The following is a 25,278-nucleotide window of genomic DNA, read 5'->3' as shown; positions in this document are numbered from 1 at the left end:
TAAAATTTGATACTATATAGACAAAACAGACAGAAGTGTACTTACAGATTCTTAGTAGAACGCCAGCCAACCTGCAGACTCCACGCCAACGGACTGATGAAGAGACTGCGATTTTGAAACCGCATATCCATCCGCAGTTAACAATTGTACGTTTTCCAAGAACATAAGATTAATTTTGAGAGTGCTACAATGGTTTAACAATTGTAAAACCGATGTAGCACTCACGAACGTTCTCAATTAAAATAATAATATAGTCGTCCGTCCTTATTCAAATGTGGTTTGGAACTATTTTCTTTAGTGGATGTGTAAAGTGCTGCTTCAATTCACCAACCTTTATTGGCAACGGTGCCAGAGAAAAATGAACCAAAAGGTCAAAAAGATATTGAAAAAAGATATAAAATAATCATTAATAGAAATGTTACGTTTTTTTATTTTATTTATGCTGACACTTGGAAAATGTTTACAATGAAAAAACAGATGCTCATAATTTTACTGTTGTCTTTCTCAATTGATGAGCTTCTTTTATTTATTTTCTAAACATTTATTTATTTTAGTAATATTTTTCACGATGGTCTGATCTGAACTATTTCTCCAATAAGAATTAAGTCCTGCTGTGAAAAAGCTGCAATAAACACTTTGGATGTCTGAACATCCAATTGATAATAAATTAAATTAAATTACATTAAATTTAAAAAAGAAGCAAGGACCAAAGTCCACTCTGAACCATGATCTATTTTGAGTGAGCAGCAGAAGATTATGCACATTTAAAACAGATAATGTCGCAAAAACATTATAAGACATCTGGACTGTTCTAGTGTAGAATAATAAAAAGAAAATGTTAGGAGTTCAAAGTGTAGCTTGAACAATACTGAACTGGTTTAAAAATAAAGCATTGAAGCATATTTTGGTCTTCTGGAAGCCTAGTGTCATGTTGGTGTTAGTAAATGAGCCAGACACAGAAATCATGGAGTGAGCATGTTTAGGTTCAAATACAATACCTCTTTATGACCTCCAAGACGAAGTCACCATCCAAGGACAGCTTTTCATTTTGTAGAAAGAAAAGCTGTACCTTTATCAACTCAATACAGGCCAGCTGAGTAACAATTTCCTTAACTAAAGGCCATCAATCTGACATCTCGGGTAATTTTTTTCAAGTGTTTATAATCTTGCTCTTGCAGCTTTTGTTTTTGATATATAGTGAAAAGATTGTAAGTGACAGGGTACCACAGTGTCTAATATATTTTAAAATGTATTCCCATTACCCCACATAAAAAGGACCAGGGTCTACTTTTTCCTGTCCAGGACCAACTCATATAAAAATGACCATGGTTATCTATGTGGGTTCAATGCGGTCAGCCCACATGGGCTTCCATGTTGGCCCATGATGCTGAAAACTATACGGGCCCACATAGTGTTGCCCATTTCCAGCCCTCCCTAGTTAACCCACATAAAAAAGGAATGGGGCCTACATACCCATGCCCAGGTCCAACCCATGAATGGTCAGCCCATGCTATCCTTATGTGGGTTCAATGTGGTCAGCCCACATGGCTGCCCATGTTGGGCCATGATACTGAAACTATATGGGACCCAAACAATGTTGCCCATTTCTGTCCATCCCCAGTTAGCCCACATAAAAAAGGAATGGGCTACATACCCATGCCAGGTCCAACCATGTATGGTCAGCCCATGCTTATCTCATGTGGGTTCAATCCGGTCAGCCCACATGGGCTTCCCATGTTGGGCCCATGATACTGAAACTACATGGACCCCACATAGTGTTTCCCATTTCTGTCGCACCCCCAGTTAGCCCACAAGAAAAAGGAATGGGGCCTACATACCCATGCCCAGGTCCAACCCATGAATGGTCAGCCCATGCTTATCTCATGTGGGTTCAATCCGGTCAGCCCACATGGGCTTCCCATGTTGGGCCCATGATACTGAAACTACATGGACCCCACATAGTGTTTCCCATTTCTGTCGCACCCCCTGTTAGCCCACAAGAAAAAGGAATGGGGCCTACATACCCATGCCCAGGTCCAACCCATGAATGGTCAGCCCATGCTTATCTCATGTGGGTTCAATCCGGTCAGCCCACATGGGCTTCCCATGTTGGGCCATGATACTGAAACTACATGGACCCAATAGTGTTTCCCATTTCTGTCGCACCCCCAGTTAGCCCACAAAAAAGGAATGGGGCCCTACATACCCATGCCCAGGTCCAACCATGTACGGTCAGCCCATACTTATCTCATGTGGATTCAATACAGTCAGCCCACATGGGCTTCCCATGTGGGGCCGTGATAGTGAAACTATAAGGGCCTCAAAGAATGTTGCCTATCTCTGTTCCATCCCAGTAGCCCAATAAAAAAGGAATGGGGCCTATAACCCATGCCAAGGTCCAACTCATGTACGGTCAGCCCATACTTATCTCATGTGGGTTCATGCGGTCAGCCCACATGGGCTTCCCATGTTGGACCCATGATACTGAAACTATATGGGCCCCACATAGTGTTGCCCATTTCTGTCCCATTCACAGTTAACCCACATAAAAAAGGAATGGGCCTACATACCCATACCCAGGTCCAACCCATGTACTGTCAGCCTATGCTTATCTCATGTGGTTCAATGCGGTTAGCCCACATGGGCTTCCCATGTTTGACCCATGATGCTGAACTACATGGGCCGCACATAGCGTTTCCCACTTCTATCCCATCCCCAGTTAGCCCACATAAAAAAGGAATGGGGCCTACATACCCATACCCAGGTCCAACCCATGTACAGTCAGCCCATACTTATCTCATGTGGGTTCAATGCGGTCAGCCCACATGGGCTTCCCATGTTGGACCCATGATACTGAAACTACTTGGGCCGCACATAGTGTTTCCCATTTCTATGCCATTCACAGTTAGCCCACATAAAAAAGGAATGGGGCCTACATACCCATGCCCAGGTCCAACCCATGTACGGTCAGCCCATACTTATCTCATGTGGGTCCAATGCAGTCAGCCCATGTGGGCTTCCCATGTGGGGCCCATGATACTGGAACCACATGGGCCCCACATAGTGTTTCCCCATTTCTGCCCCATTCACAGTTAACCCACATAAAAAAAGGATTGGGGCCTACATACCCATGCCCAGGTCCAACCCATGTACGGTCAGCCCATACTTATCTCATGTGGGTCCAATGCAGTCAGCCCATGTGGGCTTCCCATGTGGGGCCCATGATACTGGAACCACATGGGCCCCACATAGTGTTTCCCCATTTCTGCCCCATTCACAGTTAACCCACATAAAAAAAGGATTGGGGCCTACATACCCATGCCCAGGTCCAACCCATGTACGGTCAGCCCATGCTTATCTCATGTGGGTTCAACGCAGTCAGCCCATGTGGGCTTCCCATGTTGGGCCCATGATACTGAAACTACATGGACCCCCACATAGTGTTTCCCATTTCTGTCGCACCCCCAGTTAGCCCACAAGAAAAAGGAATGGGGCCTACATACCCATGCCCCGGTCCAACCCATGTACGGTCAGCCCATACTTATCTCATGTGGATTCAATACAGTCAGCCCACATGGGCTTCCCATGTGGGGCCCGTGATAGTGAAACTATAAGGGGCCTCAAAGAATGTTGCCTATCTCTGTTCCATCCCCAGTTAGCCCAATAAAAAAGGAATGGGGCCTATAAACCCATGCCAAGGTCCAACTCATGTACGGTCAGCCCATACTTATCTCATGTGGGTTCAATGCGGTCAGCCCACATGGGCTTCCCATGTTGGACCCATGATACTGAAACTATATGGGCCCCACATAGTGTTGCCCATTTCTGTCCCATTCACAGTTAACCCACATAAAAAAGGAATGGGGCCTACATACCCATACCCAGGTCCAACCCATGTACTGTCAGCCTATGCTTATCTCATGTGGGTTCAATGCGGTTAGCCCACATGGGCTTCCCATGTTTGACCCATGATGCTGAAACTACATGGGCCGCACATAGCGTTTCCCACTTCTATCCCATCCCCAGTTAGCCCACATAAAAAAGGAATGGGGCCTACATACCCATACCCAGGTCCAACCCATGTACAGTCAGCCCATACTTATCTCATGTGGGTTCAATGCGGTCAGCCCACATGGGCTTCCCATGTTGGACCCATGATACTGAAACTACTTGGGCCGCACATAGTGTTTCCCATTTCTATGCCATTCACAGTTAGCCCACATAAAAAAGGAATGGGGCCTACATACCCATGCCCAGGTCCAACCCATGTACGGTCAGCCCATACTTATCTCATGTGGGTCCAATGCAGTCAGCCCATGTGGGCTTCCCATGTGGGGCCCATGATACTGGAACCACATGGGCCCCACATAGTGTTTCCCCATTTCTGCCCCATTCACAGTTAACCCACATAAAAAAAGGATTGGGGCCTACATACCCATGCCCAGGTCCAACCCATGTACGGTCAGCCCATACTTATCTCATGTGGGTCCAATGCAGTCAGCCCATGTGGGCTTCCCATGTGGGGCCCATGATACTGGAACCACATGGGCCCCACATAGTGTTTCCCCATTTCTGCCCCATTCACAGTTAACCCACATAAAAAAAGGATTGGGGCCTACATACCCATGCCCAGGTCCAACCCATGTACGGTCAGCCCATGCTTATCTCATGTGGGTTCAACGCAGTCAGCCCATGTGGGCTTCCCATGTTGGGCCCATGATACTGAAACTACATGGACCCCACATAGTGTTTCCCATTTCTGTCGCACCCCCAGTTAGCCCACAAGAAAAAGGAATGGGGCCTACATACCCATGCCCCGGTCCAACCCATGTACGGTCAGCCCATACTTATCTCATGTGGATTCAATACAGTCAGCCCACATGGGCTTCCCATGTGGGGCCCGTGATAGTGAAACTATAAGGGGCCTCAAAGAATGTTGCCTATCTCTGTTCCATCCCCAGTTAGCCCAATAAAAAAGGAATGGGGCCTATAAACCCATGCCAAGGTCCAACTCATGTACGGTCAGCCCATACTTATCTCATGTGGGTTCAATGCGGTCAGCCCACATGGGCTTCCCATGTTGGACCCATGATACTGAAACTATATGGGCCCCACATAGTGTTGCCCATTTCTGTCCCATTCACAGTTAACCCACATAAAAAAGGAATGGGGCCTACATACCCATACCCAGGTCCAACCCATGTACAGTCAGCCTATGCTTATCTCATGTGGGTTCAATGCGGTTAGCCCACATGGGCTTCCCATGTTTGACCCATGATGCTGAAACTACATGGGCCGCACATAGCGTTTCCCACTTCTATCCCATCCCCAGTTAGCCCACATAAAAAAGGAATGGGGCCTACATACCCATACCCAGGTCCAACCCATGTACAGTCAGCCCATACTTATCTCATGTGGGTTCAACGCAGTCAGCCCATGTGGGCTTCCCATGTGGGGCCCATGATACTGGAACCACATGGGCCCCACATAGTGTTTCCCCATTTCTGCCCCATTCACAGTTAGCCCACATAAAAAAAGGATTGGGGCCTACATACCCATGCCCAGGTCCAACCCATGTACGGTCAGCCCATGCTTATCTCATGTGGGTTGAATGCGGTTAGCACACATGGGCTTCCCATGTGGGGCCCATGATACTAAAACTACATGGGCCCCACATAGTATTTCCCATTTCTGCCCCATTCACAGTTAGCCCACATTACTGCTGAATGGGGCCCATACATTTAGCCCACATGGGCAAGCCCATGTGGGTCCCATTTTAGGTTACCATATCGGTCCCATACAGTTAGCCCAGATAAAACCCATGCCCACTCCTAACCCATGTAGCCCACATTAAACCCAGGTGGGGCCCACCCATGCATGCTGGCTGGGAACGCTGCATTAGTAGGCAGGCCGGGCCAATTGATGTCGCATTAACACTGGCAGCGAATGACGCAAAAAACACTAAACACTGAACTGCGCTATGTTTGTAATTTGTGAGAGTGAGACCCATGCGAGTTACACAGTTTTCAGAAAAAGACAGATTGCAAGTAAACACTGAAACATGAAGCCGCTGTTTGGAAATGTATCCACTCTGGGACTTGTTTTCTAAATGGTCTTTCTGGTCTCGGTAGACGCACAGCCTAAATGACGAAAATACGTTCAGGGACATACCGCGTCCTGTCTCTGTGTGGACGGGGCCTTACTGAGCTCCTGAGAGCAATTACAACATGTTTGCGGAAGCTGTATTCATGCCTAGGTGCTTGATTTTGTGCAGCTGTGGCCATGGAAGTGATTGTAAACCCTCAATACAATAATTTTAAAGGGGAGGTAAACACCTGTAATATTTTATTTCAGATTTTTTTTTGTCTTTTCTTGTGAATTTGAGTTTTTACTGAAGGATCTTTATTATCATTTTAGATAATGGTGGCAGTAGTGCACACTGGAGCAAACCTGCATTTAAAATAAATTCTTAAATGATCAAAACTCTTAGCTAAACAGACAGTTTATAGACTGACCTAATTAGGCTTAGAACAATTTGTATTGGTATTAGTAATTTTATTGTATTCTATATTAGTATTTATTTGTAATATAATGCAACTGTTGTTAATGCAAAAACTTCACAACCTTATCTGCGATCTATTCTGTTTTCTGTTGTACATAAATTATCTTTACGTAAACTTGAGTTGACAGTTAAATTTTATAATTTGAGACTCCAAATTGGACTTAAGTTGCAGTCACATTTAGACTACATGGATTTATGTCTAAAAATATACAGCCATCATAAAATTCAACATCATTGGATTTTCTTTTTGGCATTACTCAGTGAAAAGTAAAATATGCTTCCACAAGTTAAATGTCAATATTCCTCTTTCTTTAATGAAACGTATCGAGTCCGAGTTGTTTTTAGGTGCGCTTCTCCCCGCTTAAATTTTTTTTCTAAAGCATTTTTCATCCTCAGCTCTTCTCTTCTGCCTCCAGTGTTTCTTCCCGTCATCGGGGTTAGACCTATGGAAGCAACCTCAGCGACACGCAGCTGTCAGGTGAAGAGCAGAATGCAGAGCAAAGAATAAACCTAATCCATAATCAACAACAGAGCCACACACACAAACATACGCTCTCACCTCACCATAGACATATGAATATGTATGCACCAAATGGCGTAAGGACAAAATACACACTTTGCATTAAATAGCCTAAATGCCAAACTGTCAGCCTGTCAGGAAATAACTGGAAACCACCTGGAGAGTGATGGGGGTGGTACACACACAAACAACTGCACACACTCACTCACAGCAGCTTCTGTAATTGCCAGGCATGACGCACACAACGTCAACTACTTAAGCTGCAATTTTAGCAATCTGCAGGCAAAGAAAGGAAAGGTGCAGAACAAACATTTGCCGTCTTTTCGCAGAAGCAGAGCGAAGCACAATTACGTCCCCTGGTAAAAGGACAAGCTTTTCATCTTCTTACCTGTAGTTAACTCTGATTTTTTCTTGTTCCTTCTACCGAATCATGTCCTTCCTTTTGTCTGCCTTCTCCGTGTACACTCACCAATCTTTATTTACTTCTTGCTAAACATTATCAGTGTCTCTTCAATAGAGCCACAACTTTTTCTGTACCTCCAACAGCAAAACAAACGGAAGAACCGCAGCATGCGCGTTCCAACGCTTTTATCTGAAATTTGCAGCCTTGCTTCACACCGAGGTGTTGCGGGTCTTCCCATGTGAGTTTAATTAATTTTTAACAGAGCCGGGCACAGCAATATCTTCCTCCCAAGCACGAGAGGGCATTTGTACGAAGTGTCCCTGCTGTCTGAGCCCGACTGCCCCATGCTGTGTAATCGCAATGAGGTCGTTTCAATTTTTCCCTGACTATTATCTTCACTGAGAGATTTTCTGTTTGTTTTTCTCTAAGCCATTTTACTTTCATTGTCAGGGATTTCTAAAAACGGGAGCTAGAGTGCGTTCTTTGGCGGAGCACAATAGATTTGTTTAACAAAAGGAGTAAACAAGAGAAAGGAAACTCCATGCCCCACAATCCATCATAAAGCGTACAAACCCTTCCGGCTTTTTCTGCGACATACATTTACGCCGAAGATACAGAACTTCTTTGCTGTCAAGTATCTGATTTGTCAAAGATCTTCAAAAACATTCAGAATATTTTTCACAAGAAGAGAGATGTTGACGGTGAGAGCGACAAACGCATATACAGGGAAGGTAAAGTTCACACAGCAAATATTTGATGCAAGTAAAAGTATACAATCTGCCCCAAAATTACAGATTGTAGTCCAATACAAACTTTATTAAAAAAATTTCCGTCCGCTTGTTTGCTGAACATTTTCTCCTCACATGTCAATGCCTTCTTGGATGAGTAGACCAGAAACACATGGATATCAAATGTGAAAAGCCAGCACTTCAAGCATGACTTGATGGTACTTTCTATACGTAGAATTTGACCTTTCACTTTAGACTGACTCCGGCCCTGCTGCTATTAGATCAAACTGTGGTCAAAGTGAGCAATTTATGCAAATTACAACAACTATCTGTGAAACACATTGAACTTAACAGGGCTGCTATCGAAGGTCAGCAAAGCTGCTTTTGCCGTTTTCTTTTTTGCATCGTGTGGTATATTGAAAGTTCATGCTATGTGGGTCTAATCATGAGGACATTATGTAGCCATTGTCTAGTCAAGTCAGAGTTGGCAAAAAAAGAAAAAAAAAATCACAATCACTTACCTACTATGACTTGTCTATCATACTTTCTGTTTTTTGTTGAGGAACTTTGATTCAGTTACAACCCTAATGGTAACTTTAACTGGTATTTATCATCATAACATCTAGTGCTACATGCTTTTCCAGCTATCAGACATAAAAACATGAGCTAAAGTTGTTTGACCTTTGAAAAATATAATATAATTACATAATTAAGTTTCCACAGAAGCAGCTTCAAGACAGAATGAAACATCATCTTTAACATCAAATGAGAAGCAATGATGTGAAGATAAAAAAAAAAAAAAAAAAACTTGGGCAAACACACACAGATGCATGCACACAGTCACTAAGAGGTCAAGAACTGCAGGAACAAAGAGCCTCTAAATGGGCACATTAATTATAGATGAAGAGAGATGCATTTATACAGCTGAACACAAAAATCTTAAGGGTATGCCTTGTTAACATGCATACACACACACAGAGACACATGCACTCATCAAATGAAAGCACAATGCTTGCACAAAATGCTTCCAAATGAAGCACTCTTATCCATATTCATAAAGAGTCCAAGAGTATTCTGCATAGACCATAAATTGAAATAAGCACCTTCTGCAATGCATCGCTTCTACCGTTTATAGTAAAACTATGATGATGTCTTAGTTTGCTGCAGAATGATGAGGACAAAACATTTGAGCTGTCATCATTCTAAGCTGGCTAAATCTATCAGTTGCAACTTAGCGAACACATGACAAATCAGACAGGACAAAATAAAATGCAAATCAATTTCATAAAGATTCCAAAACAAACTTTCTGACACATTTTAGCGACTTTAGCAAAGTGCTTACAGAGCAGCCGAATATTTGAGCCTCGGGGCACAAGCTTGATTCATTTACGGCGCAGATTTCATTTGAGTTCTACAGAAAAGCTTTAACACCATCAGGCAGGTTTAAAGTTTGGAGGCAGGTTATTGAAAAAAAAAAAAAAACTGCCAGCTTTCCTTCACGACTCTTATCTTGCCAAGCACATTTCCTAAAGCTCTTGCTTAAATCAATTCTGAAGACGACTGCATTTTATGAAATAAGATATATCGCCGCCTTCCTCTCAGCTGGTCTTCGCTGCAAGTCAACAGCTGCGCCGCAAAATCGTAACCATTTGGAATTGATGTTGAACCTTCTTGCAATCTTTAAATCCTGCAGCTACTGCCTGTATGTTCTAGCTGATGGTGTTTTTTTTTTCTTATAATGGAGCGACAGTGGTAAGATAATGTAAAATAACCTTTGGAATCACCCATTTTTCTTTTCTGATCTGGTTATAATACATAGAAAATAAATATGCTAAAATACACAAACAATTATAAACTGAAATCAAACTAAAAACAGCTGTACTGACCACCTTTCTTGTGTAAAATTACCAAGGAGAGGATTGGTTGCCGAGGCCATTTCTTCATGCTTCATTTAGTTGCATGTGCTCATTTTTGTCTGCCGATCAAATCAGCGCAGAGACTGAGCGAACCTGCGGCAGGCAGCCAACCGTGTCTATACAGAAGCTTGCTCAACAGTGGAAAATGCTCCATGACAGGAACCAAAGGAAATCAGCCTGGGAAAGTAGCGTTATTGTTCTGTTTATTTTGTTAAAAAGGAATCAAATGTGAATTACTTTGATTGACATGTTTTTCTTATGGTATTCTTTTTATTTTCTTTATTTGCAAAGAGCCCAACAGCCTCGGTGAGATTTCACATCTCAGTCACTTAACTTTATATCAGCTCCAGTCGACTAAATTCAGTCTTTTGAATTTGTAATATTGTATGTTTTGATGTAGATAGGACGGTAGTGATATATCGTGACCTGTTTACTATAATTTGCATCATTTTTACCATCTTCACACCTACTTAACTGACATAGACATTAAAGACAAAATACAACCTGATGTTTTGAAGACAGATTCGTTTGAAACCGATTAATTCAGTTTGTCTAAAAAAACACAACTGAGGTATTTCCACAAGTGTTATTTTATGTTATGTATTGAAAGAGAATGTTCCCCTTCAAGGCATTTTCAATGGATTTTTTCCATTTCTAAATACCAGACCTTGAAGATTACACATCCAACACATCCCTCCACAGCAGCCTAATATGGTTTTTTATCTATTTATATTATTTATACCAACTAAATATGGAGTGAATGTTAAATAACTACAAACTATCTTCCTTCACATCCTAATTCTTTCACACTTCGAGGTGTTTGGATGACACCCGAGGCAAGATGAAACTTTCAGGTAGACTGCCTGTCAACACGAGTGGCAAGAGATCTGATCAATTGAGGGTTGAAGAAGAAGAAATCAATAATAAATTGCCCTTCCGAGCCTGAGATGATGAATGAGTGTAAACATTTTTTTTTCTTTTCTATAGAGAAAAGTTAAACTCCTGAGCGAAAGGTTTAAGATGAACCAAAACATGAACATGTTTTGAATACAAACATGTTCAAATCTTATTTGAAAGGCAAATACTTTTATTGGTGTCAGGGGAGAGAAATAAGTATTCGTATTTATTCCCAAGTTAAGATGAATATTGGCTTTTACAAGCAAACTATTCCTCTGTAATGTTACTTTCAGTAGTATATACCTCTACAGTTTTAACAGCTAAATATGGGTTTAATAGCTTTAATAGCAGTAGGATAGCACACATTGCATTTCTTCTTTAAATAAAATAAAAATCATAATTCTAATTTGAATTCATTTTTCCAATTGGAAAAAAAAAATCAATGATTGGAATAATTATGTCTCCCAGTCATAATTGCCTCAACCATGGCACCTCTAGCCTTTACTTCTCCTTTATAATAAGCAGGTGGGTCATTCACAAAAAAAAAAATTTTAATTTCTTATTGGTTAGCACTCTGTTTATCGTGTAAAACATATTTTAAATCAACAAGGGTACAACAGCTTACTATAGCAATACCAGGAATGCTTCATGGTAAGATTCCCTTTTTAAAATCGAATACTTTCCTCTGATTAGCATATGTGCACGACAAGTGAACCAGAATCACATGCAAAGTCTGTACCTTCAAGCTGTCACATAGCAGCACCAGAATGTATTATAATGACCTTGATGATGACATTCCTTTTTTATAGACAATTGTATTTCCTTGAATAATAATATGTGAATCATAATATTGTAAAAGTGAGTATGTAGAATTGTAGTTGCTCAGCAGGGAGTCAAGTCACAAAATTGTTATCAAAGATGAACCAATCAGGCTTTTCAAGCCCAGTACTTATTTCTATTGTCTTAGATGTTGGCCCTGCATATCCAGATTTTTTTTCTTCTTTTTTCCCCAAAGGGTTGTGATGCATAAGAAAACAAATATGCTGCTGGTTCTCAGAAAGAGGTAGAAGTTTTGAATCTCAAAGCAATGCGGGGAACACACGATCTTTTCCAGTGCACGCCATTAGTTGATGCTCTCATCCAAAAAAAAATGGAAAAAGTTCTCAGATTTGATTCAATTAATGAACTGAAACATAAAATCTGGTTCTTCTCCTGTCAATCATTGACCACGAATCAGTGGCTGACAGGAGAGTAAGGGAAAATTTGTCAATTAATTTATGCATCTCTAATAACATGCAATGCGTCTATGCCCCGTGTTGTAAATGCCTGATTGTGTTCACGCCGACAGCATTGCAACTATCTAAAAATCAAAATTTCAAACTCCTGATTTAAAATTATAGCAGAAATGAAAGCTAGGAGGTTTGACTGCACAGTGGACTCAAAATGTAATTCAAGCTGTGGCCTCCCTGAGCAGGAAATGTCCTTAAAATCCACAGCAGTTGGTGAGAACAAAAAGCTAAACTGTAAGATTTGCTTGAGGTAAAACAAAAATGCCTAAAGTGCTTTTTTATATTTTATTTTCAGGTGCCCTAATATCATTGCTTTAAATCCAGTTGAAAGAAGGTGTAATTTGAGACACTGGTGAGGTAATGCAAAAGTTGCTGGATGAACCTGGTCACAGGTCTACTCCCTGCTTATTAAAGAGCACAAATATGATTCCTTCTGCCATGATGTGCTTCTCTACACACAGATGCATAAAACCTTGCTGCTGCCGGTTAGTCAGAGAGATGTGGGTGGTGTGCTGAATATGCATTAAGACAGGAGCATCTCTGATAGTTTCAGCGTGAGGGAACAAAACAAAATGTTGCAAGAGAGAGAGAGAGAGAGAGAGACTCACTGCCGCCTCGTCCTCCCTACTGTCACTGGTGTCCTCGCTCTTGTGGTGTCCGGCTGAGGAGCGAGTGTCCCTCTTTCGGCTGGCGTCCGTCCCGTCCGTCTGTCTCTCTCCATCTGGACAGGAAAAAAAAAAAAAAAACTAAACATTAAACTGCTCAGTCAGCCAACTATCATCATTATCTTGACAAATGTCATTGCCTTTGTTATCCCCATTATTAAAATCATCATCTTCATTTTAATCATTGGCATTAGTGGAGACATTTACTCAGTCACGTTTATTAACGTCAGTACATTTAAAATTGCAAACATTATCGTTTCCATCTTTACCGCGGTCAAAAATAAATTTGTGTAAATGTCATTTCTTCCCAATTATCAGACAGGAATAAACATTTTCAAACAAAAGAATAATAAGGTGGATCAGTTTGTGTGATTATAATTAGAAAACAAAGCACCAGAGTAAAGTAAAAAATAATAGTCTAGACAGAAAATGTGAGGAGGAGGAGGAGGAGGAAGGGTAATATAAAAAGGAAGTTTTCAACAAATAGCTTCCCAGGAAATAAAACTAGAGTGTTGTTCTGTCACAGATGGAATATGAGGGTTTTGATGCATAATGGTGACAATTGCCTTGGCTGGAGGTAAACAAACAATACTTATTACGTGTCTAGCCACGCTCTTGAAAGTGTGTGTTTCTGTCGGAGGATCGGTTAAGAAAAAAAAAAACTAATGATCTCTCTGTGCTGCCAGCAAACACAGACACACACAGTTATGGATGGTCAAACTAAAGCACAAATCGATACAGGATTTTCTGCAACTTATGAGGGTCTGGTTTTACAGAGCAACAAGAACCAAATATGTCCCCATAAGAGTTGCTGTAAACATTTGCGGCGCATATAAAAAAGGGGAGAGTCCATTCCCCATTCAGTCCAACCTCTTTTTATTTGTATTTGACTTCATTTGATCCCATTTGGCTGACATGGATCAGGAATGCACAACGCTGTCGCTGCGAGGAAGGGATTCAATAAAAGATGGCGCCTGTGCTGTTGACTCCCTCATAAAAAGTGATGGCGACCGAGTGTGTGAGGCGTGGGGGTGACTTTGTGCTCTCCTAAAGCTGAATGCATTACAGTACAATTGGTTCATTACTGTCTGCCTGACGGTGGTGGCTGTAGTTTACACACACACACGCACTTTAAAGAAGAGTGGCTTAGCAGGACCTCACGCACACACACACACATGCACACGCACACACACACACACACACACACACACACAAACACGCACACAAGGGAAGTGAATGTGATTAAAAGACAAAATGGGGAGAATGGGTAGCTATAAAGCATAATGAGCACTAATAGTTTTCCAATATGTTCCCTTAACAACAAGTCTGAGTGGGTTGAATTGGATGCAATGATTGAAGAAGGGGTGGAGTTGCGGGGAGACTGTTAGAGATTGAAGGACAACCACAGTGTTGTTGATTTTTCCTCCTCACTTAGACACAAAAACAATGAAGTACAGCAGAGAGACGGTCTAACCAAAGATGCAAAAATAATTGTTTTTGTTTTTTTTTATTGCATCAAGCTACTATTTGAAAGTTTCCAGCAAATGCAATCTGTACTAATGATTTCCTTTCCACATTTGCTTGGAGATCATCTTGCCTGTCCTCCTCCGTTTCCAGACAGCTGTAATCAGATATGCTTTGATCTGAGTAAGAACATTTACAGCTCACAATAAATTACCTATCCATCCCCCCCGTAATCTCTTTCTCTAAAAAAGACATGTGATACTATCAAATAGAAATTAGTAAAAAAAATAAATAAATAAATAAATAAAAACACTGAGCAAGTTTAGATTACAAACATGGTAACTATAAGAGGTTTTACTCCGAAAGCTGCCCAAATTAACTTTGGCTCGTGAAAACGTCGACTTATGAGGAACTCATGAGTTTTAACTTTACGTTTAAATACTCTTTTCCCAAAATTATTTTTAGGCCAAGCCGATGTGTGAACAGTTTCCAGCTTTCACATCAGTGCTTTATGCAAATCATGTGGCGCCAATAACTTTAAAGTGCAGACGTCAAGGCAGCTTTCAAATAAGTTTAAAAAATTTGTGAGGAGAATTATGATGGCAGCTTCAATTAAAAGGGCCATGGTCTCAAGTTGGAAAAGGATGCACTGCCAACTCTCATGCAGCTTGAGTTGTTGTATTGGTTTGCAACATTTCAAGAGAAAAATAAGAGTTCAAAGATGGTATTATAGATTACTGAGCCTAACATTTACGCTATAGTTTATCCTGACACTAAACCTCCTATGAAGAGTGAATGTATCGTCCTCAAGTTGAGAACCTCCAAGTAAAGTCACATTTAAGAAGACAACTGAATTGTTTTAGGCACTTGGTGAGGTGGATTAGGCAGAGGGTTACGTGGAGAAGGCTGCATTATACTAACAGAAGAAGTCATCAGAAGGCAGGTAAGCAATTAGCATCAACTAGGACATAATCAGCAACAAACTAAAAAAATGACGTGACCTTAGTGATGCGCAGTTCATATTATGTGGTATAAGTTATACATACTCTCCTTATGGCACTCCCACAAACAGCCTTTTGATCATCTGGAACCTCTTTCATAACTTTTATCCACATAACCGTCACTAACTGGTTGTTTTCTCATGTCTGACGATTCTCTGCAAACCTGGGGAGTCAGTACTTTAAGACTCAGCCCATCTGATACAAAAACAATCCCAAAGTCAAAGTCACTTCAACTTCTTTTCTTCCCCATCATGGTGTGCAATCCTCTCCATCAACCCTCAATGCACCCTCAGTGCATTGACTGGCCACTATTTGATTGGTAATTCGCCATTTATGTTGACTATTTATGTTTACAAGAACCTGTCATCTCCATTAGGCACATAACGTGTGCCTAATGAAGTGGCCAGTGAGGGCATCCCTTATATTCCTTTAGGTGAAGACTACATTAATTTAACTCAAGTCCATCTAGCAAATCATTTTATGAAGAGCAAGCCATGCAGAAAAGGGAAAGATGTCTTGCTTTGTTCTTTCACTTTGATTTAGTTGTAAAAGGAATCCCTTGCATGACAAAACAAAACCCAAAAACATCATTTCAAACACACTTGAGAATAACACACAGCTGTCCTAAGCTCTTAAAATCTCTAGAAATCACGACCTGAAACAGCAGCCAGGTGTCAAAGAGTGAAGGATCCATAAAATAAGGATGCGTTAAACCGATAATTCAGACATGACATATTCTTCAATTATGAAGCAAATATTTACGAATCATCACAATGTTAGAATATTTTGTTGAACAATCTGAGTCTCTGTGTTTATCCAGGGCTGTAGAAAACTAAACTTGATTCACCGTAACAGAAAATGTCCTCCGACTTGTTCACTCAAGTTCTTCCAACAGTCCAAAAAAAATCTGAAAAAGCTGTTTGTGCATTTGTGCACGTTAACGTGAGCATCCTGGAACATGCATCAAGACTCTCTTGATTTGTTTATGTGTGTATCTGTTCACACATATAAAAACGGGAATTAAGTTCGGATTTTCTCCTGTGTAGCTTTACTGATGTCTTCGTTGCTGCAGCCACACATTTTCTTATATTCCTTGTTCAGTACGTTTGCCTTCAGCGGAGCTGCAATGCATGACTTTCATTCTCAGTTTATTGAAACCAAGTTTCAAAGAAAAGGACGCACACAAGGACATCTCACATGCTCTCCGCAGCAAGCTAAGTCAGTGCCTGCTCTGTGACAAGACTTCCTCAAGCCTCTATACTACCTTTAATGAAGTAATGAAGAGCGGACTGGCAGGTTAATGGAAGCCAATTGACTACAAGCTCTACCACCAGCGGGAAACCACGCAGCATACTAATGATTAAAGAGTCACCTGTCTTATGTTCTGCTTAATCAGTTCATGGCCTCCAGTTCCAAACAGGCAGAAATATTTAATGTGCAGATGAAGTGATTGAGTGCAACCTTCGTCAACTTTGAGAGGACACAGGCGAGCTCGCCGTTTGAAGCTTTTTGTAGATTGCGTCACAAAGGCCAAAACTCGGGGGAGGTTTTATAGAAAAAGTTTACGTGGGGGAGGCATCTTGGTGCACACACATTTAGGAAAAAAACTTTTCTCTCAGGTTCAGCTGTTTTTAAGAAGAGAGTAATGAGTTTGCCTTGCCTGGCATGCCTTTAAAACTACTGGTATTCTAAACTTTAAAGAGTTCACCCGACCGCAGCTGTCAGAGCTCACATCAGAGTTGAGGAGGTGTCAGGTTATACGTATATATATATATATATATATATATATATATATATATATATATATATATATATATATATATATATATATATATATATATATATATACACGTGTGTAGATCAATGTGCTTGTGTGCATATGCGCACAGCATATGGAAATGCTCGTGTACGTGTGTCTGCACGAATGACAAGAACACCGGGTTTACTGTGAGGTGGTTTTTCTCTGCATGCTAAGTGATGAACAGCAAGGTGATACAGCAGTATGCTAATCACAGAATCAGAGAAAATGCTGCGGCAGAAGCTGAAACTATGGCAAAGAAAGAGATGGAAGAAAAGCAGGCAGGATGTTGTTGTGAAGCATAGGTTCTTATTTCATTATTTTAAAGGGGAGAAAGTAATTTATAGCACAATCAAGTAACTACGTTATGTGTAGTTCTTATAAAAAGGCTGTATATATATCAAACATGACGGCATTCGGTTTTTATGCTCCACTAATCAGGAACTTCCAGAAAAGTGCAAAAACAGTGAGAACACTGAAGTTCCTTCAAATCAAGGCTAAAAACCAACTTGTATAGAGTTGCCTTTAATTTATAATAAGTGGAACATCGGTCATAATATTTGATGTATATTTGCTGGATGACTTTGTTGACGGCATTTGACAAAGTGTAATGTTTATTGCTCATTTAATGACTGGTTACTGTGTGGTCTTTTTATGGTGTAAAGAGCTTTAAACTGCCTCGTTGCAAAAATGTGCTACACAATTCAATTTGACTTGACTTTAAAAGTGTAATCTTTCAATAAATAAAAAAAGAATGGCAGCCATACAGAGATTTTTGTGCAAGAAAAACTAAGGCATTCAGACGAACTACTTTTTTCTGTGATAATTATTGAGATTTTGGAGATTCTGGCATGGAATAAGAGGTGTTAAATGCTGTTAAAGGACCATCTGGGGACATGCATTGTAACTACCTAAGGCCATAAATGTTAGTGTTTAGCATTTGTTTATACTTAACATTTGTCCCCATGCAAATTGACAATAAAAGAAAGGTTTACTGCACCTTCTCCATATTAAAAAAAATAAAATCAAACTCCGTGTCTCTGAGCGCACTGCAATCGATTCATAAATGAGCATCAATGGGTTTAGTTTGAACACATGTGATGAACCCAAGTCAATGAAAAATTGATAAATAATAACCGGTTGTCCGGAAGCCATCAGGACTTGTTCTTTGCAATAATCCCAGTAAGAGTGATATAACAGCAAAAGAAAAATCAATCATACTAGCTCACAACATTTAGAGCACAATGCCAGTTCCTCTTCCTGCAATTGATTTACAAGTGTTGTCTCAAGAGGGACTCTTATGTGGTCAACTTGTGGAACAGAGAACAGAAGAAGCATGCATTAAAGTACGTTATTGTTAGTTGTCTAAGAAGGCTTTCAAAAATCTATTTGAAACGAATATTTAATGCTGCCAGCCATCTGTGTTCCTCCGTTTGAAATATTATGAGAATGTCTTTTTTTCACACCAGTGATTTTAATTGTCATTGTAGAAATGAATGTGCATGGCTGTGTGTGGTTTTGAAACAAAATAGGTCTGGAATATATATTTTGTAGCAACAGAAACATGGTTTAATATTTAAATTACAAGTGGGTTTTTTTTTATTAGTAAATCCATTCATTAAAAGAATGACTGTGTCTTTAAATATTAGTAGAAAATTAACCCTAGTTAAAAATGTAAGGATATTAACACTTGTATCTGCACAAACCAAACAGAAAATATCTTAGATTAGTTACCAAGTTATCTGTTCAATTACCATCAGTAGGCAACCGCAAACTATGCTAAAGTTAGCATACGCTTATTAGCTTCCTATTGGCGCTTAACCCCAATTTTGAGTTGGGACCAGATGTGATCATCTCCATCTCTGATACCTAAACTGGTCAAACTTGAACAGAGATTTCTTAATACACATTAGATTTATGAAACCTTTATTTTGTTTCTAGGAAGATGAAAATCTTCTTGCATAAACAGAAGAGCAGATCTAGGTCATCAATGATGGAGCAAACAAGTTTTTAAATCAGCTACACAATCTGTCAGTGAAGGTTTGCTGTTGTCCACAGCAAACGTGAGGTGTGTTGAATGACTGAGACAATTGCTTTATGACAAAACTTTACTCTCACTATGGCTTCATGCAGCACAAACCGTAAAAACGTGCACAAGGTTGTCGGAGCTTCAGCCACAAACTCTCAAGGGTTTACCATCAGTACCTACGTCCTCTGTCCAAGTTCAGCGCCGTTTGTTCATTGTGTCTTTATTAATATCTTCCCCTCTCTCCATATGCTTGTGGCACATGCTCAGTGCCCATTCGCAGTATGGAAAACACCGACACCGAACAGCCGTGGCACAAGGAATGGAGTACCGCTGGATCTGAATCAAAGTTTTGATTCAGAAAGACCCATCCTATTTTTGATTGGTTAGTAAGCTTGTCTTATGTGGTTGGGAGTGAATGCTATGCCTCTGTTGGATTCAGAGAAATGTCTGATAAATCTCTACGCAAGCAAGGTTTTATTTTTTTCGCAGATACAAAGGAGATTCAGCATAGCCCCACGGTGGTATTGGTCCCGTATGTTTGTGATGAAATTTTGGTAGCTAAAAAGTTGGACAGTAACAATATTTCACCAGCTAGTGACAAATGAAACACAAAATGTGTTTCCAAGGTGGTTAGTTTGTGCAATATTTACTCATGGTTGCCACAACCTTGCTTCTCCTATATGAGTTCATAGAGTTCACCTTAATTTACTCTTGCATTTTTAGAGCCACCTCTGAAAGTCAAATGAGAAAAGATAAAGTATGCAAACTTTTACCATGACACAATCACAGTGCCGACTTGCATGTCCGTATGGACGTCTGATGTTGCTAACTCAAAGCTTAATAAGGCGAATTTCCTTCTGCAAATTTCTGTTGTACTCAGCTGCTCACAGGCGTACCGACCTGTCTGTAAACTTGAGCGAGTTCCTCCATAAGCCCCTGACCTTCCTTATTGCCAAGGTGGGTCTGTGTGCTTAACTGCAGCTGACAGCATGTTTTGCTTTTTTTATTGCACTAAAATCTCTAGAGACTTACCGTTTCTCAGTTGCTGACACAACAACATCTGTATGTGAAACTACCGTATTTCACTCATCGTTAGCATGCCTATGTGTTTTGCCTTTACTCTTGAGAAATGTGCTTACCAAGGACCCTCTTGGCTCTTTTTACGGTAACATTCCATAATGTCCAGATATAAAACATAATTGATGTCTTTTTCGGGAAGGCTTTTCCACAAATGAGCTTGACGACTGCGGATCCAATTGTTTAGTGGAGGACATTAGAAGGAAATTGAAGAAAAATGTAAATATAGAAACATGTAAAGGGCAGAAAAAAGAACAAACAAAAGGTTTATAGAGAGAGAAGACTGCAGATGTGTGCACCACACAACAACACACTCTGTAAATAATAGACAGGTTGGTCTTGTCTGCTCAGTGAATACTGTATGACTTCATCTTTGTGACGCAGACTGTTCTCCCTCTGTTTGGAGCATCCTCATGTGGGAACTCTATATAGATCAATTTGCTCCCCATCCTCTATTTGGAAGATTAAAATTGCATAAGAAGACAAAAGAAGAGCATGCAGCTTTTAAAGCTGCAAGAGAGGGGAATAAAAAAGCAGGTTAAGTGGGACAAGGATGGTTGTAAATGGAGGAAACACATGGGCATTAGGGATGAGATGAAATTAAAAGTCAAGGGGGAGATTTGAGCTCTCAAAAAGGCTGTAAAAGAAACTTTAACACAATTTATATGCCAAAAACTGCAGAGTGAATTATTTAACACAAATGGGCAGTTTAGGACAGAAGTGTTTGTTTTTCTTTGTTACCAAATATTGGGTCAAGAAATATTACAGTTTGTTCTAAGTAAGTATGTTCACAGAGTGTAATTTTAACAAAACAACGACCTCATATTGCTTTGCTATTTAAAAAAAAAGTCTTATTAGACATTATGGAGTTTTAGTCATTATAATGCCAGAAATGGCAGACTGCAGTGCAGACACTGCCTCCAGGTGAACAATGTCAGGAAGGACACTCCCTGGAAATGTGAGGGCTGTGATGTGCCACTGTGCCTTCTGATGGACAGAAACTGCTTTGCACAATGGCACAAGTAATATAGTTATTTGTTTATCTTGTGGCACCCATTTTGTAAATATTGTAAATAGTTGAAAGTGGGGGGGGGGAGGTTTGAGACATTGTGATGTTGGAGAAAATTTGTCATGGAAATATTGACATATTTTGTAAATAGTTGTAAAAAAACGCCTGGGAAATTACCCACAATATGGTAAAAATATGACTACTAATTTGTTTTTTACTAAGTTTGTACAAAAATTCTTAAAATTTACCTAAAAAATTTTCATGTTAGACTGTAAAAATGGTTTGTTCAATATTTTTTGTGAGTTTTATAGTAAAAATATCAATATTTTTTCTACTCGGATTTTGTTTCTGTGTGTGTTTTTTGCTCCAATGTGATAATAAATTTTGTCAAAAGGAAACAAACACTGTAAAATCACAAAGTTTAGGATGTTCTGAAAATAATGATACCAAACAAGGTAAGGTAAATAGTTTTTAAGGTGAAAATATAAGGGTAAATTCAAAATTAGACCAAAACGGCCATTTAGACCCAAGACTAGATAGGGTTAATGATCATTTGAAGATCAGACAATGAACATAACATTAAGTAAGAAAGAAATTCTTCATATTACTTCACTCTTTGGAAACCAAGTCACTTAAACCCCTTTTTTGAAGAAATAAAAATCAAAACCAGCAGTTCTGGATTGGTGCATACAACTGAAACCAGATACTGACACACTGTACAGAAAGCCTAAAACCATTTTTGCCCCTCAGTGATTAAAATCTGCGGAAAGGTTTCCTGATTTCAGAATTTCAGTTCAGTTAACATTACTAAAATGATTAATATTTGCTAATGTTTTAGAGATTAGTCATTAGTATTTCCTTTATATTTGGTATCATTACCCTTTCTCTAATGGCATACATTGAGTTTTCAAGGCATCCTTCTACATGTTTGTCACAAAGGTTTACGCCAGCAGCAAAACATTCCCACAATATGGTCCCAACCCTGTACATCACTTTGAATGGTGTTTTCTAGTTTCCAAGTGCCACTCTATTTTATCCAAATATAAGAACGTACATGACGGTCAAACACTTACATTTCATTTTCATCACTTATCTCCAAAGAGTGCAGTATTTGAGTCCGAGTGTATTTTCAAACCGTAATCCGTTTCTTTATGTTGCTTTTGGAGAAACATTTTCTTCCTCTCTGAGTGGCTTTTCAGACAATATCTGTGTCAGAATCATTTTGGTCCGACTATCTTTTTTTTTTTTTTCCCCCAGCTTCAGGCGAAATCTTCACAAGGTCTTTTTTTTTTATCTTTGCTCTGGATGTGATGTGCACATATCTGCATCAAAACACTCTGGGGCACATAACCAGCGTCCTTCCTGAACAGTGTGATGGCAGGACGTTGTGTTTTGTATTTGCATATAACTGTTTGAACAGACAAATGCAGACCCTCAGGCTTTAATGGTATCCTAGGATGAACCAGACTTCTGGAGCGCCACAGCTCTCCTCTTCACATCGTCCCTGATTTCTCTGAATTTTTTTCATGATGTTTAATTCTAATATTGTGAATTAACCTGTCTAAGGCCTACATCATCACCTAGACTTTTGTAAAGTTTTTTAAAGACATGATAATTCTCACTGAAAAGAGCACACTATTGGATTTTGGTCATGCTATCGTACGTAAAACAGGAAACGGTTAATATGATTTGATGTGACAGAGAAAAAATGTTTTGTATTTTTATACACTGTATGTAAATATTTGGTTTCAACAGCATGTGACCCAATGCTGGGTTATGAAAATAACTCAAACTTGATTAATTTTAATGCAGTTAGTGTTCCCAGTTGGCCCACATGCTCACATCCATTACTTGACTGACTATTCAAAGACTTTATTCAATGACTGACTTTGTTTTTTCTTTTTATCAGAATTTGAGTTTGAGTATATGCTTTTAACTGACGCATACCGTTTTACAAGGCGTTTTACTCTGCAATCACGCATGACAATATGAGACATGTTTGAGAAAAGGCAGTGGAGGATATAAAGCTTCTAATTGACTCGCTTAACACAGAACGACCAGGCATCCATGCATGCACGCAGGCAGGGTGGCATGGCAGGGGGGCAGCATAAGTGTTGCAGGGCTTGCTTGGGCTGTACTGGCCAAATGGAGCCAGCTAATTATAGCAAATAAACTGCACTGATCTGTGCCATTAGCCAGTCAGTAACGAAGCTGAGTGGAGGGCTGCTGTGACACTGATGAATAGGCCCGGCTTTGAGTGCTGCACTCTCTGGCCTTTAGCTTAGCTCTAACAACAAGGCCTTCTGAGAAAAGAGAGAGCGCATTAAGACAAGAGGCGTAACAAGGCTTCAGACACGAGAGAAGATGACATAAATAGAGACAAAGAGGCTGTGATCATGAGGAGCAGGAAACGGAAAAAGGAGAGATGAAAAACTTGAAAGAGAACACGCGGAGTGAAGTGGGGAAGTTGAAGGCCTTTGGGTGTGTTGGAGGAAAAAAAAGAGGCAACATTGCATAAAAATGCATAATGTGCTGTAATATGGGTCAGGGGCAATGAAGTCCCACAATCTCTTCTCTTCGCTCCTAGATTGCTTTAGACTTCACTAAAGTGCTGCTAAAGTGATTTAGAGTCATTTAAATAACATAAAACAAAATGCCTGGATGGGAACAAACATAAAATCAGAGCTTCACTGCCGGCACACACATTTCATAGACAGCCTGAAAGAAAACGGTATGATCTCGTGGCAGAAAAGGGCAAATAACACACACATGGTACACGCACACGCACACACACACACAAATCATATGCAAACACACCTTCAGTAAAAATAAAATAATATGCTGCAAGTAAAAACTCAATAGGATTAATTTTGCATTCTTATTTTAAGGAATATTCAGAAATTTTCTGACAGTGGCATTCAGAGTGAGATCATGAAAAGATGTTATTTACATCCAGTTAGCACAATTTCTAAATCTGATGAGCGATATTAATAGGTCCTGGTGTAGAAAAACGTTCACCCTCTAACTTTCCTCCTGGGATCTTACAACAATCTGCTGATCTATGCAGTGCCTTCAATGAACCTTCAAAATAGGAATGTTTTTATTTATGCCTTAAAATTGTTATGATTAAATACAATGTAATTGTCAAATTTGTTGTTTTATCTGAATGTTCTTATTTTTCTCCCTTAGAAACACAGAAACCTTTAAAAGAATCCAGAAATGCCAATATTTTTACAAACTAGCCAATGTCCTGACCTCTGTATGTGATGTCTTTTCATTCTGCAGGAAGGGAAAAAAAAACAGATTCATGATTTATTTTACCATAGTTTATAAACACTCCTCTTAGTGCAACGGAAAAAAGCTTTACTGATTTATTCCCTAGAAAACAAATGTTTTCGCTGAGGAAACACACACGTTTCTTTTGCGGTTTTCCAGCTCCATACATTTTCAATTGATTTTTGTCGGTCTACAAGTGAATAAGCGATGCCAAAAACACTATGAATGTGGCGTATGATAAATGCCCTGATGTTTCCTCATACTGTATGCTTTCCATCTCCATTATTGATCTGTCTTGCTTTTTATTCTTTACCAAATGTGGGACGGATTCAGAAAGCTGGCAACTCAGGTCATACTGGGCAAACAGTAAAAATGGAAAGCATGTAATTCTATCAAGCTCCCATGTGGTTGGAGTTTGGCCACAAGCTGTGTACCAAATCAGTCTGATTCCTCCGCAAACTGCCAGAAAACACTCACAGTTCATGTCTAAATGGCTTTCTGCTTCTGCCCATCTCCTCCTGCTGCTTAATGCCCAGGGCCTTTGTGAACTCCACAGGCTCACTGGAGGCCTTGAAGGTCAGCTTTGGCCCTTTTGATGGATTACCATGGTGATGGGATAGAAAAATTGGAAACATTACCTTCAT

General features: G+C 40.0%; 1 protein-coding gene across 1 annotated transcript in view; it reads right to left on the bottom strand.

Annotated features, from left to right (window-relative positions):
- b4galnt4a (beta-1,4-N-acetyl-galactosaminyl transferase 4a) overlaps positions 1 to 25,278 on the bottom strand; it is a 156,436-nt gene that overhangs the window by 95,269 nt on the left and 35,889 nt on the right. The window contains exon 2 of the mRNA XM_008411542.3: positions 12,924 to 13,036. Within this exon, the coding sequence (XP_008409764.2) occupies positions 12,924 to 13,036 (113 nt within the window). The remainder of the gene's footprint in view (positions 1 to 12,923; positions 13,037 to 25,278) is intronic.

The sequence above is a fragment of the Poecilia reticulata genome, chromosome 6 (genome assembly GCF_904066995.2).
Source record: "Poecilia reticulata chromosome 6, P_reticulata-male-v2, whole genome shotgun sequence".
In the NCBI taxonomy this organism is placed as follows: domain Eukaryota; kingdom Metazoa; phylum Chordata; class Actinopteri; order Cyprinodontiformes; family Poeciliidae; genus Poecilia; species Poecilia reticulata.
The sequence above is the reverse complement of the archived record's forward strand: the minus strand, read 5'-3'. Positions and strand labels throughout refer to the sequence as shown.